Here is a 20,511-nt window from a genome sequence, read left to right on the forward strand (position 1 = left end):
CGCATATTTAAAATTACTAGATACATCGTTTAAAAAAGTATCTATATACCGATACATTTACAAATGTATCTCAAAACAGATACTGTGCTAAAAAATTTATTGAGCTGATATCACATCTATATAGAAATATATAATTAAAATAATTAATTGTTATATTTTAATAATTCATATACAAATATATAATTTAATTTTTTTATCACATTAAAAAACGCGGTATCTTATCCAAAAAATTAGCTACAGATTTTAATTTTATTTCTAAAAACACAAAAATAAAAATTATTTTTTAATTAAGATTAAAATATTTCTCCTCTAGTTCATATCTCGAGTTCACACGACTTGAGTTCATAGCTCGAATTTTATAACTTAAGTTTAGGAACTTATTTTACCACTTGAGTCAGACAACATATTGTCCTTCGTGAGCGGGCTGGTTTTGTTAAAAAAAAATTAACAACAGGCATGAAAGAACATGTTTTTTTTGCAGCCGTAAATGGGCGGGAATAAAAAATTAAGCCACTAGGAATCCCCTTATAATTATGCGCGAATTTTATAAAATCACGTTAAATTCTTTGAGAGATTCAGAGAATGTTAATGTTAGTTTTTACAAAAAAAATAGGTAAAATATTAAAATATATAAATAACAACAAAACCTACGAATCCTCGATAATTATGCACTAATCTAAAAAAAATAAATATATAATCATGTTTAGCATATTTCCAAAAAATATTTTTGGCTAAACTACGTCTATTTAATAAGAAGCAAATAAAAAAAAATGAATTTAAGCTGATCTGAAGAATGTTAATTTAAATTAAAAAATACATAGTAAATTAAATAATCGTTTATTGGTAGAAAAAAATAAATTAAATTATGTTTAGCATCTTAAGGTTGGTTACAAGGAAATGAAAAATAAAGTTTCAAATGCACAGGAATATTTTAGAAAATTAAAAGATTTTTTTGACTAAGCTAATAATCCCTACGAAATATTACTTGAGATATATTAATTATTTTTTTTAAATAATAGATCATGTTTGACTTTCGGTAAAGTTCAGAAGCCTTAAAATTATCTATCTAATTACATATTTCAAATTTAGGTTAATAATTTAAAAAATATATCTTAAGAACCAGTTTAAACCTATTTATAACAGTTCACTTCCAGTTTAGAAAATTGTAACGGTTCGTTTCGTTGTTCGATTCGGTCCTGCGCCCTGAAGTTATTTTTTTATATAATTTTATAAACCTATTTTCAACAGATATTAGAATATTTGTAAATTTTACCCGAGTTAGCTTTGAATTTGACAAATTACCAGGAACCCGAAGTGAACCGGAATAAACTGCTAAACTTATATAAATATCTGAACCATAACTTAACCGATATAATTATTTTTGAAGGTCTCACGCCCATAAAACTGGCTAAAAAGATATGGAAGTTAATTTTAAATGGCAAGAATCATCTATCATTTTTGGTCTGGCAGTTTTCTGCTCGCATATAAAGACTAGCTTTATTATTAAATGTTATGAGCGTTAAAACATAGGAAAAAGAACCCATATCCGCATTAAACCAAAATTATATTTTACAGTTAAATTCAATTTTTACTTAATTGAAGCTTAATAGGTTTACAATTATGTTCATAGTAATAAGATCCATTTGTTTTATATAAATATTCTAAAGATGTAATATATCTCCATTATATCAAATGTATATGATGAATACAATTAAATATATTATTTAACTTCTATATTTTTTTATTATAAATTTATATAAACAAAATTATTTTCACATATCAATTGTTCAAATTCAATATCCATTTGCACTTGAAAACAGTGAGATATTCATTCATTCTTTTAAGCTATCTCATGATATAGTTTGTTATCATCTTGCTACCCATAATTATAATAAATTGTGGCATCTAAAATTAAATATGGTCGTTGTTTAACAAATTGCTATATGATGTCCACCTGTAATATCAATTCAAACAGTCGTTATTCGTACATTCATACATTCACACTTTTTTCAATGAGAGAACAAACCTGCAAAATACCTAATTTAAAAGATGAAATTATAGGAGAACAATATTTTTTTAAACCAAGAAAAATTAAAATAGACTGGAAAAAAATTGGTTATTCCTAAAAATTAATTTCTTACTAATTTTTTTAAAAAAAGCTTCTATTGATTTTGACACATTTTCGCCAGATAAGGATTTTGACAAAGTTCAACAAAATATTTTTAATATAACTTATTGTGATATTGAAAATGAATTTGTAAAATTTTTTTTTCTCATTTATAATTATTTATTTATTCATAGGGTACCACAAATTTGAATGTTAATTTTATTAAATTGTTCAAAATATCACAATACACTATTGAGTATCTCTTGGTATGAATTTTACATGATAATTGTAATAAATAAGCTTATATTTTCAATACTATATTAATTTATTTGCAAAATACATATTATTAAAAGCTCATTTTTTTAATATATAGATTTTATATATTACTTTACAGAACATTGAATTCTAATGATTATTAATAATTTTATAATTATATAGTTATTTTATAAATATATTAGCATTATAATAAACCTTTTTATGATTATTTAGTTTACCCAGGATAGACTATTAAAAAAAATAAATCTTATACATGAAAGATTTGAAGAATTATATAAAGTATATTTATTATTAAAAATTTTTTGAAATTTTTGATTATTAGAATGCCTTATATCAGAAAAAAACCTTAATATCAACTAAGGATAGGTTGTTTAATGCAAGAAGGGAAATAAAAAAGCAACAACAAATCATTAAATCATATAAAGAAATATTTGTATTATGTGGAATAAACAAAAAGGATATTAATGGATTAATTCATCAAGTAATTATTATAACTTTATTTTTTATATTATATTAATTCATTAAGTGCCCTTATTGTACAAAAGCATTTGTTTCTGATGATTTTTTAACATCTCATTTAGAAAGAAGGCATTTTAATAGGCATAGTAGCAAAATATTACCTAAGGAAATTAAAAAGGATAAACATGATTTTGGAATAGATGAATCAGAGGATGATAATATAAAGCTACTTAAAAATAAAGATAATTTGAATTCTAACCCTTCCATTAGTCCTCAGGTTTGCATAAATATAATGCAAGACTATAAATCCTATATAAATTTATTTAACAGGATAAATCTATGACTTCCCTAAAAGATATTAGAGTTTCGGAGGAAAATACTTTAAATGCTATAAATCAACTGTGCCAATTACAGGAAGTCAAATATTTGAAGGAAATGAAATATTTTAAAGACAACTTGAATCTCCAAATGAAATATGTAGCCGACAATGTCATTGATCTAGTACAGGACAAATTAACTACAAAGAGTTTTATACCAAATGAAAATTATCAGGGTAGCCTTACAACAACCTTTAATCCCAATAAAAGCCCTAAAAACAATAAATCTATATTATCTACCCAGTTTTCTAAAAGACATTCCTTAAAATCTAATAAATCATTGAAAGATCTTAATATACAAAATATAGGAGATATCAAAGATAGAGAAAATACAGGTTAGAAATATAAATCATTATTATAAATTTTATGTTTGGATTAATCTATGAAATTTTTGTCTTAAAAATATATGAATTGAAAATTTAATTTAAAGTTTATTTATTTTTTTAAATAATAATTTGAACACCAAACTGACAATTTATTATTAGACTTATAAATCTAATATAAAAGAGAAGTAATATTAATTATTTGTATACCAGCCCCACCCAGTGAACAAATTTAATTAATTTTAATTCTAACAGCTAAAATGATAAAGATAGCTTCAAAGGACATGGATATCAACAATGAAATTCAGCTGGATGCATTAAAACCTGATGTGATATTTAGAGGAGATAAAAAAGAAAGCATTACCAATGCTAAGTGAATAATTTTTCAACTATATATAACCTAATATAATTGATACATGTCAAGCTTAATTTAATCATAATTAATATTATGCCTTTGTGATATGCACTAATTTATATAGCAATTCCAGTTTTGGGCCAATCAAAAAAAATAATATCACAATGTGATTTCCCCAGCTTAATCCTATTTATTATACCCATTTTATTTTATCATTAATTTTTTTAAAAAGTTCAAAAAATTATTTTTAAAAAAAATTTTAATCTGATTTTATATGATCAAAGTCTTAAACATTAAGATTTATGAATGGGATTTTTATATACTCTTATTTGTGGGATTCTTTATTCATATTAAAGAGGAATTCTTATTTTTTTTTAAATTACATCAAAAAATTAAAGTCTAAACATTTTACAAATATAAAAAAATCAAATATTTACAATTTAAAAAAAAATCATTCTAAAATAAGTCCTGTAAACATAGTTATGGATGATGCATAAAACATGTTGAGAATGAGAAATACCATTAGTATTCATTTCATTTAGGAATATTTTAACTCATAGAAATGGTTAAAGTATACTGTCGAACAATGACTGACACACATGGCATGAATATTTAAATATTATTCTTCTTAAATTAATTTATTATATAAACTCTAAAAAGAATTTTTCGTGAATAATGTTAAAACTTTAAAATCATATTTATAAAAATTTCAAAAATTTATCGATTTTAAAATAATATTATTTAATTAATTAATAGCTAAATATCTATAAGCGTTTATCTGACGATTTTTGGTTTATACAAATTCAGTAATAAGATATGCAATTTGAAAAATTATAGTAAACTAATAATTATATTTATTAGTGAAAAATATCTGCTAGATTAGTTAATATATTTTTAATTTTGCATTTTATCAATATAAAAAGAATTATATAGAATTATCCCGAAAATAAAAGTATCCTCAGTTTAGTTAAAAATATTAAAATATTCTATTTTTTAAAATAATATTATAGATACAGGGTATATTTACAGCTATTTTTAATATAAAAAAAAATGTCGAATACGTTAATCTAAAATAATTTTTAGGTATATAACGACGTAAATAAATATTTACGTTTTTTTATAGTAGGTATTTTAAAATGGCTATAGTTTGAATGGCAACTTTATTAGAGAGAGAAATATATATTTTAAAATAATTAGGGGGAAAAGTGATTAGAACCTTTATTATAATAAGCTGAACTTTTCTTTTATTAATATATCAATTTAATATATTTACTTACCGCTAAACTTTTATTAATATATTCTTTATTGTAAATGCGAAGACAAGTCAAAAGAAATAATATATTTTTTAAAATAATAAAATAATGATCCTTTTTACCTTTTTTTTTTTATCTCTTTTTATATTTAACTTAATAATCGAAAATATATTATATCGCAGATAAATATAAATAATAAAAAATCTATATAAAAATATTAGTTATTAATATTCAGTAATTCCAAAATATGAGAAATTTACTCACGATAATACAAAAAAAACATGACAACCTTATCTATACAAAATTGATATTAATATTCATATATTTTATTTATATTTTTATATATTTAGCATATATATATAGAATATTTATAATATTTATACATTAGATTATAATATTTCGCAAATAACAATTTCTAATAAATATTATAGGTAAAAATTTTCGGATTGATGTTTTGGGAGAAGATAAGTTATTTAATTATGACCTTTTATAAGTTAGCATCTACAATATTATCTTAAAAAAATTAGAATATTTTAATATTTTTTAAAAATGACTAAACTGAGATTTATTTTCGATATAATTATTAAAAAAATGGTAGGAACCTCAGATTTTTTACATTTTATAATAATATAAGTTAGTATCCACAAAATTCGTGTAAAAATAAATACTTTTAATATTCCAAAAATCTAAAAGATAGAAAAGATGAAACGGAGAATGGACTTTTATTTTCGGCGTAAAGAAATGATGGAAATCTCTAATTTTTTTCCGCTTTAAGATTGTCTATAATTAATTATAAATCGATGGATACAAATTACCCAGTTAATTGACAAACTTAATTTAGATAAATTATATTAATATTATTTATTCCCAGATAACATTTTGTGTATTTGATAATATTTGATCAGGTTAAATACTCATTCGGTCAGGACCGAATTTGACCAGGCAATTGACCACTTGCCAACCGTAGTATATAATATGCTTACCTTAAAATGTCTATTAAATTATTATAAATTTTTTAACAGCAATATCGTTGCCAAAGAAAAATTTAACAATTTAGACGCACAAGTTTCATATTCTATATATATATTTTTTATTTTAACGAAAAATCGACTATTTTTACTCCTAAATAATGACTAAATATTAGAAATATGCCAAATTCGGCCCAAATGGGTTTCGGGTTGGGCCTATTTAAAAAATTTGATTGGGTTGAGCCCAGCCTAATATTTAAAATTCGACTGAGCTTAAAATTTTAATATTACATCATCTAATTTTTTGAAATAAATCGACATATTTTAAAATTTTTGTAAGAAATAAGGCAATATCTTTTATTTGTAGAATATTATTTTTACTATTAAAAAAATATATTGATTTTGATTTCGAACCGGGTTTTTTGGGATAAATAAAAAAATATTTTGTTTGGAATCGGGCATAGCCGGAAAAATTAAAATACTAAAACATATGAAACCGATAAAAATAGCTAACGCAATTAGAGTCTTCGTATAATGAAAAATTGCTTCAACAACAGAGAGAATGGGAAAAAAGAATGGACCGTTTGGAGGAAATTTACCGCAAGAAGCTAAATGATGGAACCCCTAAACACGTAAAATTATAATATAAAAATTGTTTGATTTATAGTGTTAAGTATCTACTCGTAATTTGCAGCTCTGATTATCAAATTTGTTTGATATTTCTGCTTACCTGTATTTTCATGCCATATAATTTATATACCAATATTTTAATCAAACTTGATTTATTTAAACAATCATTTCAGACACAAGAAGATTCAAGTGCTAAAAAAGTAGGTAGACAAAGTAGTTATTCCTCCGAAACTTCTAGTGATGACCTATCGAACACAAGATTTTTATCAAATTCTAAGTCGAATAGGTTTTTTATTCCTTTTCACCTCTCCCTTTCATTATTTGATTAACGTTGTTTATCTCTCTTTTTTTAGTATTTTATAAAATCGGGCATGACTAAAATACGCGTCCCCGGAAACTACGCGTCCCCGGTCATACAGGTTTAATTTATATAATATTAATAAAAAATCTTATTTAGCTTTATAAGATGAGTTAAAAAATGTTTTTTGCGCAGGGACGCGTAGTTTTTCATTTAAAAAAATAAAAGCAGATTCATATTTAGCTCATTAAATGGATACAGAAAATGTTTTTATTTATTTTAAAAAAAAGTGGTAACTTAGTATTATTTTTAAAATACTAATCATGAAAAAACTACCGGTCAAGTTACATTTTTTTAAAAAATAAAAGCAGATTCATATTTAGTTCATTAAATGGATACAGAAAATGTTTTTTTTTTATTTTTAAAAAAAGTGGTAACTTAGTAAAATTTTGAAAAAACACTTCTTTTTTTTCATTTTTTGACTAAAATACGCGTCCCCGGTCAAGATAGATTATTTTTATAAAAATGAATATAGAATCTTGTATAGTTTATCAAGGAGATTCAGAAAATGGTATTAATAAAGCCAGCTTTATACACATAATAATGGTGGTAAAATTTTCTCAAGCCTAGAAAGTGGTAGTTGGTATCAAAATTATCATAATAATACTAGTTAAAAAATATTGATTAAATTAAGTTAATTTAAATCAAATATATATGAAGAATTATAACAAAATATAAAGTTAAAGAGGGGCTGAATGGTAAGAACATTTGTCTTCGTATCGTTAGGTCCTAGGTTCGAATCCCGGAGTAGGAAAAAAAATATTTAAAATTTTTTTTTAACATTACACTATATAGTCTCCTTAAATTTTAAATACATTAAGGAAAGAAAACGTTCATTTCTTGATTACTACGATTATATAATATATCAAATGTAAATCGTTAATATTCAATCCGAAGATGACATATATCAATTTAATATAATTTATAAAAATATTCTAATTTTTTTTTCATTCTAAATTATCAGTAAAAAAAATAGGTAGGTTGAATAAATATATTTTATTGTTTTCGAACTATTTAAATAAATATATTAAGAAAAAATAATAATTAAAGATTGAATCGATACTTACCTGCGAACAAACTTATGTTTTTTTTATCATCCTCAGGTTATTATTGCTATAAAATACACAAATTTCTTATAACTTTAAGACACTACATCTACTTAATAAATTTTTTACTTTTGCACGGATATTATAAAATCTTAATATATAGGGAATAATGTTTTTCCTCCTTAGTTTTATTTTCAATAACTTTCATAAAATTTTAAAACTAAATTAATTTTTTAAATGGTCAATTAAAACAGACTAATTTAATTTCACCAAATTTATAAAACAAATAATTTTATTTATCAGATATATAAACCATTTATTATTTGAATTAAAATATCATTTATTAAATATATGATGATTTATATAACATATTATTATGGTATAATTTAAAAAAGATATTCTTTTAATAGTTGATAATAAAAAAAAAATAACTATAAGTAAAATAAACAATTATAATTACATTATATTGTATACATTATACATTAAAAAGTAAGCATAATATGGTTAAAAAAAATAAATATTTTTTTGTAAAATAGTATTGGTGTTTCATTCCTGGTTGTCTTTAAAGATGTTGTTAAAATTTTAATCGTTATCCAATGGATCATATGACTAAGGTTTCGTCTTACGAATGTTTGATAAGTGTATTATGTTTGATGACGATATCTGTTTTCTTGAATAATTATATAATTATTTTTAAAAATATTTATTCAATAAGCATGATTATTTTGATAATAATATTAAAATTTATAAATAACTATTTAACTTTGTATTAATTAAAGAAATTTTTTCTCTATGGTGGTTTTAGCCATAAAAAGTTAGAAATTATTTATTTACACATTTTTATGTTTCCGCTCTTAGCCACGTGGAGGCAACCATTTTTAAGAGCTTTTAGATCTTAGTTTAAAAAACAAGACCATGGATATATAGCGGGTTTAAAATTTTAAACCTAAAATATAACCATTATATTAGATTTAAAAAATTTAAAATTTGTTAATTAAAAAAAAAAATTACTCCCCATAATCTAATAACTCATCATCTGTATTATGATCATTATTAGACTTGGGATTAATATCTAATCTAAACATCCGACGCCAAGTCAACTCAGGGTTCTTGGTTACTTGGTGTCGGCGCCGTTACTGGAATAGGCATTGTGGGTATCGGCGCCGATACCGGGATTGGGATTATGGGAATCGGCGCCGATACATGAATTGGGATTATGGGAATTGGCGCCGTTACGGGGATGAGGATTATGGGAATCGGCGCCAATAAGCGAGAGGGCACGTGGAATTAGGCTCTCGGGCACGGCCCTCTTGACAAAATCGGATGATATGATCGCCACCGCATCTATAGCATCCAGATGTACGTCGAGAGCCTCTCGAGGAAGATCCTCTTCCTCCGTACCAATAGTTGGTACCATAGCCCCTCCTAGGGCTACGCGACCTGCGAGACCGTCTGTCTCTAACAGGCCTCACTATATTGAGCATTTGCCCATATAGTCGGGAAGCTTCCAGTCTAGCTTCCTCCAACAGGTTATCCAACTCGATCGATCAATCATGCGGATTGATATCGTTATTACAAAGTGACCGACCCGAAAAGTCGAACTCATCTAAAAATAATAAAATAAAGGGAAGATACAAATTAAATGTTTAAAAATTAATATCCATATGCTTTACTTTAATTTTTTTATATTGCGTTGGTTTTTTAGACCCTTTATATTTAACCAACTTTAATTGACCACATGTCGAAACTATATCATCATCATTTAAAATCCGTCCTTTCATCATTGCGATGAGACGATGACGACGTTCTTTATCACTTAATTTATCCCAATTTTTGCCCAAAATAAATTTCTTATAACTTTCAACAACAAACTGCCCGTTCAAGTTCTTTCTCTTGTACCCTATTCTTATTGGTTATTTTTTATATTAAAGTGTGTAATGGGGAGGTCTTTCTATCTACTAAAGACTTTAACATACTATTAAACGATTCACAATCTTTGTTCGACCATAAATTAATAATTATTTTTTTATGTAATGGCTTATAAATATAAGCAAATAAATTATCTTCTAATTTTTTATTTAAATAATTCAGAAATGAATTATATCTTTTTTCGACACAATATGATTTTAATTGCAAAATTCTATGATGAAACATTTCATCATTAATCAAAAATACAATTCCCTCTTTGCCAAAGATATTACGTAAAATTTTTTTGCGATGTTTTACATCAACTCCCTCTTTGTCTCTCAAATATTTAATAATATTTCTTCTCACATTAACATAATAAATGATCCCATGTTTTAAAATTATTTCTAATAGCAGCGATCTTCGTTAATTCCTCATCGCTATTAATTATTAGATTATCAACATTTATATCATGTGCGGTAAAGAGGTGCTTTAAATGAGAAAAGAAATAATTAAACGTCTCTAAATTAGATTTACCGTGCAAAAATATAGGACCCATATATATCGGATGGTTTCCTCTTTGCTTTCTACAAACTGCTTTATGTTTGTATATATTTGCCATAACAAATAATTCAGATAAATTGTAGGTTTTATCTACACTTAATATACAAGGTTTAAGTCTATGACACATATATTTTACTGCATGTGAGAAGAAATATGATTAAATATTTGAGAGACAAAGAAGGAGTTGATGTAAAACATCGCAAAAAAATTTTACGTAATATCTTTGGCAAAGAAGAATTGTATTTTCGATTAATGATGAAATGTTTCATCATAGAATTTTGCAATTAAAATCATATTGCGTCAATGAATTATTAAAATAAAAAATTAGAAGATAATTTATTTTCTTATATTTATAAGCCATTACATAAAAAATAATTATTAATTTATGGTCGAACAACGATTGTGAATCGTTTAATAGTATGTTAAAGTCTTTAGTAGATAGAAAGACCTCCCCATTACACACTTTAATAGAAAAATAACCAATAAGAATAGGGTACAAGAGAAAGAACTTGAACGGGCAGTTTGTTGTTGAAAGTTATAAGAAATTTATTTTGGGCAAAAATTGGGATAAATTAAGTGATAAAGAACGTCGTCATCGTCTCATCGCAATGATGAAAGGACGGATTTTAAATGATGATGATATAGTTTCGACATGTGGTCAATTAAAGTTGGTTAAATATAAAGGGTCTAAAAAACCAACGCAATATAAAAAAATTAAAGTAAAGCATATGGATATTAATTTTTAAACATTTAATTTGTATCTTCCCTTTATTTTATTATTTTTAGATGAGTTCGACTTTTCGGGTCGGTCACTTTGTAATAACGATATCAATCCGCATGATTGATCGATCGAGTTGGATAACCTGTTGGAGGAAGCTAGACTGGAAGCTTCCCGACTATATGGGCAAATGCTCAATATAGTGAGGCCTGTTAGAGACAGACGGTCTCGCAGGTCGCGTAGCCCTAGGAGGGGCTATGGTACCAACTATTGGTACGGAGTAAGAGGATCTTCCTCGAGAGGCTCTCGATGTACATCTGGATGCTATAGATGCGGTGGCGATCATATCGTCCGATTTTGTCAAGAGAGCCGTGCCCGAGAGCCTAATTCCACGGTGCCCTCTCGCGTATTGGCGCCGATTCCCATAATCCCTATCCCCGTATAGGCGCCTATACCCACAATGCCTATTCCCGTAACGGCGCCGACACCAAGTAACCAGGAACCCTGTGTTGACTTGGCGTCGGATGTTTAGATTAGATATTAATCCCAAGTCTAATAATGATCATCATACAGATGATGAGTTATTAGATTATGGGTAGTAATTTTTTTTTTTAATTAATAAATTTAAAATTTTTTAAATCTAATAATATAATGTCAGGTTTAAAATTTTAAACCCGCTAATATATCCATGGTCTTAGTTTTTTAAACTAAGACCTAAAAGTTCTTAAAAATGGTTGCCTCCACGTGGCTAAGAGCGGAAACATAAAAATGTGTAAATAAATTATTTCCAACTTTTTATGGCTAAGACCATCATAGAGAAAATATTTCTTTAATTAATACAAAGTTAAATAGATATTTATAAATTTTAATATTATTATCAAAATAATCATGCTTATTGAATAAATATTTTTTAAAATAATTATATAATTATTCAAGAAAACAGATATCGTCTTCAAACATAATACACTTATCAAACATTCGTAAGACGAAACCTTAGTCATATGATCCATTGGATAACGATTAAAATTTTAACAACATCTTTAAAGACAATTAGGAATGAAACACCAATACTATTTTACGAAAAAATGATATTTATTTTTTTAACCATATTATGCTTACTTTTTAATGTATAATGTATACAATATAATGGTAACTATAATTGTTTATTTTACTTATAGTTATTTTTTTTTATTATCAACTTTATTTAAAGAATATCTTTTTTAAATTATACCATATAATAATATGTTATATAAATCATATTATATTTAATAAATGATGTTTTAATTCAAATAATAAATGGTTTATATATCTGATAAATAAAATTATTTGTTTTATAAATTTGATGAAATTAAATTAATCTGTTTTAATTGACCATTTAAAAAATTAATTTAGTTTTAAAATTTTGTGAAAGTTATTGAAAATAAAACTAAGGAGGAAAAACATTATTCCCAATATATTAAGATTTTATAATATCCGTGCAAAAGTAAAAAATTTATTAAGTAGATGTAGTGTCTTAAAGTTATAAGAAATTTGTGTATTTTGTAGCAATAATAACCTGAGGATGATAAAAAAAACATAAGTTGGTTCGCAGGTAAGTATCGATTCAATCTTTAATTATTATTTTTTCTTAATATATTTATTTAAATAGTTCGAAAACAATAAAATAAATTTATTCAACCTACCTATTTTTTTTACTGATAATTTAGAATGAGAAAAAAATTAGAATATTTTTATAAATTACATTAAATTGATAAACGCCATCTTGCGGATTGAATATTAACGATTTACATCTGATATATAATCGTAGTAATCAAGAAATGAACGTTTTCTTATCTCCATAACCCTTCGCTACAAAGGTGGGGTAAGTGAATGTTTTTAAATTAAAAAAGATGCATGAACTATCAAATATTTTTTTTAATTACTGATGTTTAAAATTTATTTAACTATAAAAAATATATTTATTTATTTCATATGATTAGAAAGTTCCATATCAAAATTTATTGAGCTAAATGAAAATGTTTATAAATTTTCAATAATACAATTACAATTATTAAACAGAAAAATTTTTTATTTTAAAAAAGTATGGAATAAATATTATATAAAAAAATTTCTTTAATTTATTTATTAAAAAAATAAAGTAATTTTTTTTACTTAAAATATATAAATTTTTTTACTTAAAATATATAAATTTTTTACTTAAAATATAATAGTAAAAATACCATAACTTTATTTAGAAGTAAATGGAACTAGAAATTTTGTATTTATTATCTCTAATATTTTTACAATTAAAATTTTAGGTCTTAAATTTTATTATTTTCTGAGATATATCTATTTAAAATTTAGAATAAAATAGACCTCACCTATGTAACCGCGGGTGTTTTTTCCACCTATGTAGTGAAGGGTTAATGTATTTAAAATTTAAGGAGACTATATAGTGTAATGTTAAATTTTTTTTTAAAATATTTTTTTCCTACTCCGGGATTCGAACTCAGGACCTAACGATACGAAGACAAATACCCTTCAGCCCCCCTTTAACTTAATATTTTGTTATAATTCTTCATATATATTTGATTTATTAAAATTAACTTAATTTAATCAATATTTTTTAACTAGTATTATTATCATAATTTTGATACCACTACCGCTTTGTAGGCTTGAGAAAATTTTACCACCATTATTATGTGTATAAAACTGGCTTGGAAATTTTTTTAATGTAAATATTTTTTAAAAAAAAATTATTAATACCATTTTCTGAATCTCCTTGATAAACTATACACGATTCTATATTCATTTTTATAAAAATTATCTATATTGACCGTGGACGCGTATTTTAGTCAAAAAATGAAAAAGAAGTGTTTTTTCAAAATTTTACTAAGTTACTACTTTTTTTAAATAAAAAAAACATTTTCTGTATCCATTTAATGAGCTAAATATGAATCTGCTTTTATTTTTTAAAAAAATGTATCTTGACCGTGGACGCGTAGTTTTTTCATGTAAAAAATTAGTATTTTAAAAATTTTACTAAGTTATCACTTTTTTTTAAAATAAAAAAACATTTTCTGTATCCATTTAATGAGCTAAATATGAATCTGCTTTTATTTTTTAAAAAAAACTGTATCTTGACCGGGGACGCGTAGTTTTTCATTTAAAAAAATAAAAGCAGATTCATATTTAGCTCATTAAATGGATACAGAAAATGTTTTTATTTATTTTAAAAAAAAGTGGTAACTTAGTATTATTTTTAAAATACTAATCATGAAAAAACTACCGGTCAAGTTACATTTTTTTAAAAAATAAAAGCAGATTCATATTTAGTTCATTAAATGGATACAGAAAATGTTTTTTTTTTATTTTTAAAAAAAGTGGTAACTTAGTAAAATTTTGAAAAAACACTTCTTTTTTTTCATTTTTTGACTAAAATACGCGTCCCCGGTCAAGATAGATTATTTTTATAAAAATGAATATAGAATCTTGTATAGTTTATCAAGGAGATTCAGAAAATGGTATTAATAAAGCCAGCTTTATACACATAATAATGGTGGTAAAATTTTCTCAAGCCTAGAAAGTGGTAGTTGGTATCAAAATTATCATAATAATACTAGTTAAAAAATATTGATTAAATTAAGTTAATTTAAATCAAATATATATGAAGAATTATAACAAAATATAAAGTTAAAGAGGGGCTGAATGGTAAGAACATTTGTCTTCGTATCGTTAGGTCCTAGGTTCGAATCCCGGAGTAGGAAAAAAAATATTTAAAATTTTTTTTTAACATTACACTATATAGTCTCCTTAAATTTTAAATACATTAAGGAAAGAAAACGTTCATTTCTTGATTACTACGATTATATAATATATCAAATGTAAATCGTTAATATTCAATCCGAAGATGACATATATCAATTTAATATAATTTATAAAAATATTCTAATTTTTTTTTCATTCTAAATTATCAGTAAAAAAAATAGGTAGGTTGAATAAATATATTTTATTGTTTTCGAACTATTTAAATAAATATATTAAGAAAAAATAATAATTAAAGATTGAATCGATACTTACCTGCGAACAAACTTATGTTTTTTTTATCATCCTCAGGTTATTATTGCTATAAAATACACAAATTTCTTATAACTTTAAGACACTACATCTACTTAATAAATTTTTTACTTTTGCACGGATATTATAAAATCTTAATATATAGGGAATAATGTTTTTCCTCCTTAGTTTTATTTTCAATAACTTTCATAAAATTTTAAAACTAAATTAATTTTTTAAATGGTCAATTAAAACAGACTAATTTAATTTCACCAAATTTATAAAACAAATAATTTTATTTATCAGATATATAAACCATTTATTATTTGAATTAAAATATCATTTATTAAATATATGATGATTTATATAACATATTATTATGGTATAATTTAAAAAAGATATTCTTTTAATAGTTGATAATAAAAAAAAAATAACTATAAGTAAAATAAACAATTATAATTACATTATATTGTATACATTATACATTAAAAAGTAAGCATAATATGGTTAAAAAAAATAAATATTTTTTTGTAAAATAGTATTGGTGTTTCATTCCTGGTTGTCTTTAAAGATGTTGTTAAAATTTTAATCGTTATCCAATGGATCATATGACTAAGGTTTCGTCTTACGAATGTTTGATAAGTGTATTATGTTTGATGACGATATCTGTTTTCTTGAATAATTATATAATTATTTTTAAAAATATTTATTCAATAAGCATGATTATTTTGATAATAATATTAAAATTTATAAATAACTATTTAACTTTGTATTAATTAAAGAAATTTTTTCTCTATGGTGGTTTTAGCCATAAAAAGTTAGAAATTATTTATTTACACATTTTTATGTTTCCGCTCTTAGCCACGTGGAGGCAACCATTTTTAAGAGCTTTTAGATCTTAGTTTAAAAAACAAGACCATGGATATATAGCGGGTTTAAAATTTTAAACCTAAAATATAACCATTATATTAGATTTAAAAAATTTAAAATTTGTTAATTAAAAAAAAAAATTACTCCCCATAATCTAATAACTCATCATCTGTATTATGATCATTATTAGACTTGGGATTAATATCTAATCTAAACATCCGACGCCAAGTCAACTCAGGGTTCTTGGTTACTTGGTGTCGGCGCCGTTACTGGAATAGGCATTGTGGGTATCGGCGCCGATACCGGGATTGGGATTATGGGAATCGGCGCCGATACATGAATTGGGATTATGGGAATTGGCGCCGTTACGGGGATGAGGATTATGGGAATCGGCGCCAATAAGCGAGAGGGCACGTGGAATTAGGCTCTCGGGCACGGCCCTCTTGACAAAATCGGATGATATGATCGCCACCGCATCTATAGCATCCAGATGTACGTCGAGAGCCTCTCGAGGAAGATCCTCTTCCTCCGTACCAATAGTTGGTACCATAGCCCCTCCTAGGGCTACGCGACCTGCGAGACCGTCTGTCTCTAACAGGCCTCACTATATTGAGCATTTGCCCATATAGTCGGGAAGCTTCCAGTCTAGCTTCCTCCAACAGGTTATCCAACTCGATCGATCAATCATGCGGATTGATATCGTTATTACAAAGTGACCGACCCGAAAAGTCGAACTCATCTAAAAATAATAAAATAAAGGGAAGATACAAATTAAATGTTTAAAAATTAATATCCATATGCTTTACTTTAATTTTTTTATATTGCGTTGGTTTTTTAGACCCTTTATATTTAACCAACTTTAATTGACCACATGTCGAAACTATATCATCATCATTTAAAATCCGTCCTTTCATCATTGCGATGAGACGATGACGACGTTCTTTATCACTTAATTTATCCCAATTTTTGCCCAAAATAAATTTCTTATAACTTTCAACAACAAACTGCCCGTTCAAGTTCTTTCTCTTGTACCCTATTCTTATTGGTTATTTTTTATATTAAAGTGTGTAATGGGGAGGTCTTTCTATCTACTAAAGACTTTAACATACTATTAAACGATTCACAATCTTTGTTCGACCATAAATTAATAATTATTTTTTTATGTAATGGCTTATAAATATAAGCAAATAAATTATCTTCTAATTTTTTATTTAAATAATTCAGAAATGAATTATATCTTTTTTCGACACAATATGATTTTAATTGCAAAATTCTATGATGAAACATTTCATCATTAATCAAAAATACAATTCCCTCTTTGCCAAAGATATTACGTAAAATTTTTTTGCGATGTTTTACATCAACTCCCTCTTTGTCTCTCAAATATTTAATAATATTTCTTCTCACATTAACATAATAAATGATCCCATGTTTTAAAATTATTTCTAATAGCAGCGATCTTCGTTAATTCCTCATCGCTATTAATTATTAGATTATCAACATTTATATCATGTGCGGTAAAGAGGTGCTTTAAATGAGAAAAGAAATAATTAAACGTCTCTAAATTAGATTTACCGTGCAAAAATATAGGACCCATATATATCGGATGGTTTCCTCTTTGCTTTCTACAAACTGCTTTATGTTTGTATATATTTGCCATAACAAATAATTCAGATAAATTGTAGGTTTTATCTACACTTAATATACAAGGTTTAAGTCTATGACACATATATTTTACTGCATGTGAGAAGAAATATGATTAAATATTTGAGAGACAAAGAAGGAGTTGATGTAAAACATCGCAAAAAAATTTTACGTAATATCTTTGGCAAAGAAGAATTGTATTTTCGATTAATGATGAAATGTTTCATCATAGAATTTTGCAATTAAAATCATATTGCGTCAATGAATTATTAAAATAAAAAATTAGAAGATAATTTATTTTCTTATATTTATAAGCCATTACATAAAAAATAATTATTAATTTATGGTCGAACAACGATTGTGAATCGTTTAATAGTATGTTAAAGTCTTTAGTAGATAGAAAGACCTCCCCATTACACACTTTAATAGAAAAATAACCAATAAGAATAGGGTACAAGAGAAAGAACTTGAACGGGCAGTTTGTTGTTGAAAGTTATAAGAAATTTATTTTGGGCAAAAATTGGGATAAATTAAGTGATAAAGAACGTCGTCATCGTCTCATCGCAATGATGAAAGGACGGATTTTAAATGATGATGATATAGTTTCGACATGTGGTCAATTAAAGTTGGTTAAATATAAAGGGTCTAAAAAACCAACGCAATATAAAAAAATTAAAGTAAAGCATATGGATATTAATTTTTAAACATTTAATTTGTATCTTCCCTTTATTTTATTATTTTTAGATGAGTTCGACTTTTCGGGTCGGTCACTTTGTAATAACGATATCAATCCGCATGATTGATCGATCGAGTTGGATAACCTGTTGGAGGAAGCTAGACTGGAAGCTTCCCGACTATATGGGCAAATGCTCAATATAGTGAGGCCTGTTAGAGACAGACGGTCTCGCAGGTCGCGTAGCCCTAGGAGGGGCTATGGTACCAACTATTGGTACGGAGTAAGAGGATCTTCCTCGAGAGGCTCTCGATGTACATCTGGATGCTATAGATGCGGTGGCGATCATATCGTCCGATTTTGTCAAGAGAGCCGTGCCCGAGAGCCTAATTCCACGGTGCCCTCTCGCGTATTGGCGCCGATTCCCATAATCCCTATCCCCGTATAGGCGCCTATACCCACAATGCCTATTCCCGTAACGGCGCCGACACCAAGTAACCAGGAACCCTGTGTTGACTTGGCGTCGGATGTTTAGATTAGATATTAATCCCAAGTCTAATAATGATCATCATACAGATGATGAGTTATTAGATTATGGGTAGTAATTTTTTTTTTTAATTAATAAATTTAAAATTTTTTAAATCTAATAATATAATGTCAGGTTTAAAATTTTAAACCCGCTAATATATCCATGGTCTTAGTTTTTTAAACTAAGACCTAAAAGTTCTTAAAAATGGTTGCCTCCACGTGGCTAAGAGCGGAAACATAAAAATGTGTAAATAAATTATTTCCAACTTTTTATGGCTAAGACCATCATAGAGAAAATATTTCTTTAATTAATACAAAGTTAAATAGATATTTATAAATTTTAATATTATTATCAAAATAATCATGCTTATTGAATAAATATTTTTTAAAATAATTATATAATTATTCAAGAAAACAGATATCGTCTTCAAACATAATACACTTATCAAACATTCGTAAGACGAAACCTTAGTCATATGATCCATTGGATAACGATTAAAATTTTAACAACATCTTTAAAGACAATTAGGAATGAAACACCAATACTATTTTACGAAAAAATGATATTTATTTTTTTAACCATATTATGCTTACTTTTTAATGTATAATGTATACAATATAATGGTAACTATAATTGTTTATTTTACTTATAGTTATTTTTTTTTATTATCAACTTTATTTAAAGAATATCTTTTTTAAATTATACCATATAATAATATGTTATATAAATCATATTATATTTAATAAATGATGTTTTAATTCAAATAATAAATGGTTTATATATCTGATAAATAAAATTATTTGTTTTATAAATTTGATGAAATTAAATTAATCTGTTTTAATTGACCATTTAAAAAATTAATTTAGTTTTAAAATTTTGTGAAAGTTATTGAAAATAAAACTAAGGAGGAAAAACATTATTCCCAATATATTAAGATTTTATAATATCCGTGCAAAAGTAAAAAATTTATTAAGTAGATGTAGTGTCTTAAAGTTATAAGAAATTTGTGTATTTTGTAGCAATAATAACCTGAGGATGATAAAAAAAACATAAGTTGGTTCGCAGGTAAGTATCGATTCAATCTTTAATTATTATTTTTTCTTAATATATTTATTTAAATAGTTCGAAAACAATAAAATAAATTTATTCAACCTACCTATTTTTTTTACTGATAATTTAGAATGAGAAAAAAATTAGAATATTTTTATAAATTACATTAAATTGATAAACGCCATCTTGCGGATTGAATATTAACGATTTACATCTGATATATAATCGTAGTAATCAAGAAATGAACGTTTTCTTATCTCCATAACCCTTCGCTACAAAGGTGGGGTAAGTGAATGTTTTTAAATTAAAAAAGATGCATGAACTATCAAATATTTTTTTTAATTACTGATGTTTAAAATTTATTTAACTAT

General features: G+C 25.3%; 1 protein-coding gene across 2 annotated transcripts in view; it reads left to right on the forward strand.

The window, feature by feature from the left end:
• The first annotated feature begins 2,009 nt into the window (after positions 1-2,009).
• LOC135923401 (cilium assembly protein DZIP1-like) overlaps positions 2,010-20,511 on the forward strand; it is a 28,431-nt gene continuing 9,929 nt past the window's right edge. For both annotated transcript variants that reach the window (XM_065458124.1, XM_065458123.1), the window contains exons 1-11: positions 2,010-2,115; positions 2,160-2,257; positions 2,302-2,373; positions 2,597-2,662; positions 2,706-2,864; positions 2,910-3,119; positions 3,173-3,554; positions 3,798-3,915; positions 6,173-6,215; positions 6,628-6,750; positions 6,922-7,034. In XM_065458124.1, the coding sequence (XP_065314196.1) occupies positions 2,013-2,115; positions 2,160-2,257; positions 2,302-2,373; positions 2,597-2,662; positions 2,706-2,864; positions 2,910-3,119; positions 3,173-3,554; positions 3,798-3,915; positions 6,173-6,215; positions 6,628-6,750; positions 6,922-7,034 (1,487 nt within the window). In that variant the 5' untranslated portion in view covers positions 2,010-2,012. The remainder of the gene's footprint in view (positions 2,116-2,159; positions 2,258-2,301; positions 2,374-2,596; positions 2,663-2,705; positions 2,865-2,909; positions 3,120-3,172; positions 3,555-3,797; positions 3,916-6,172; positions 6,216-6,627; positions 6,751-6,921; positions 7,035-20,511) is intronic.

This window comes from Gordionus sp. m RMFG-2023, chromosome 2 (assembly GCF_954871325.1).
Source record: "Gordionus sp. m RMFG-2023 chromosome 2, tfGorSpeb1-WG-v2, whole genome shotgun sequence".
In the NCBI taxonomy this organism is placed as follows: Eukaryota; Metazoa; Nematomorpha; class Gordioida; order Chordodea; family Parachordodidae; genus Gordionus; species Gordionus sp. m RMFG-2023.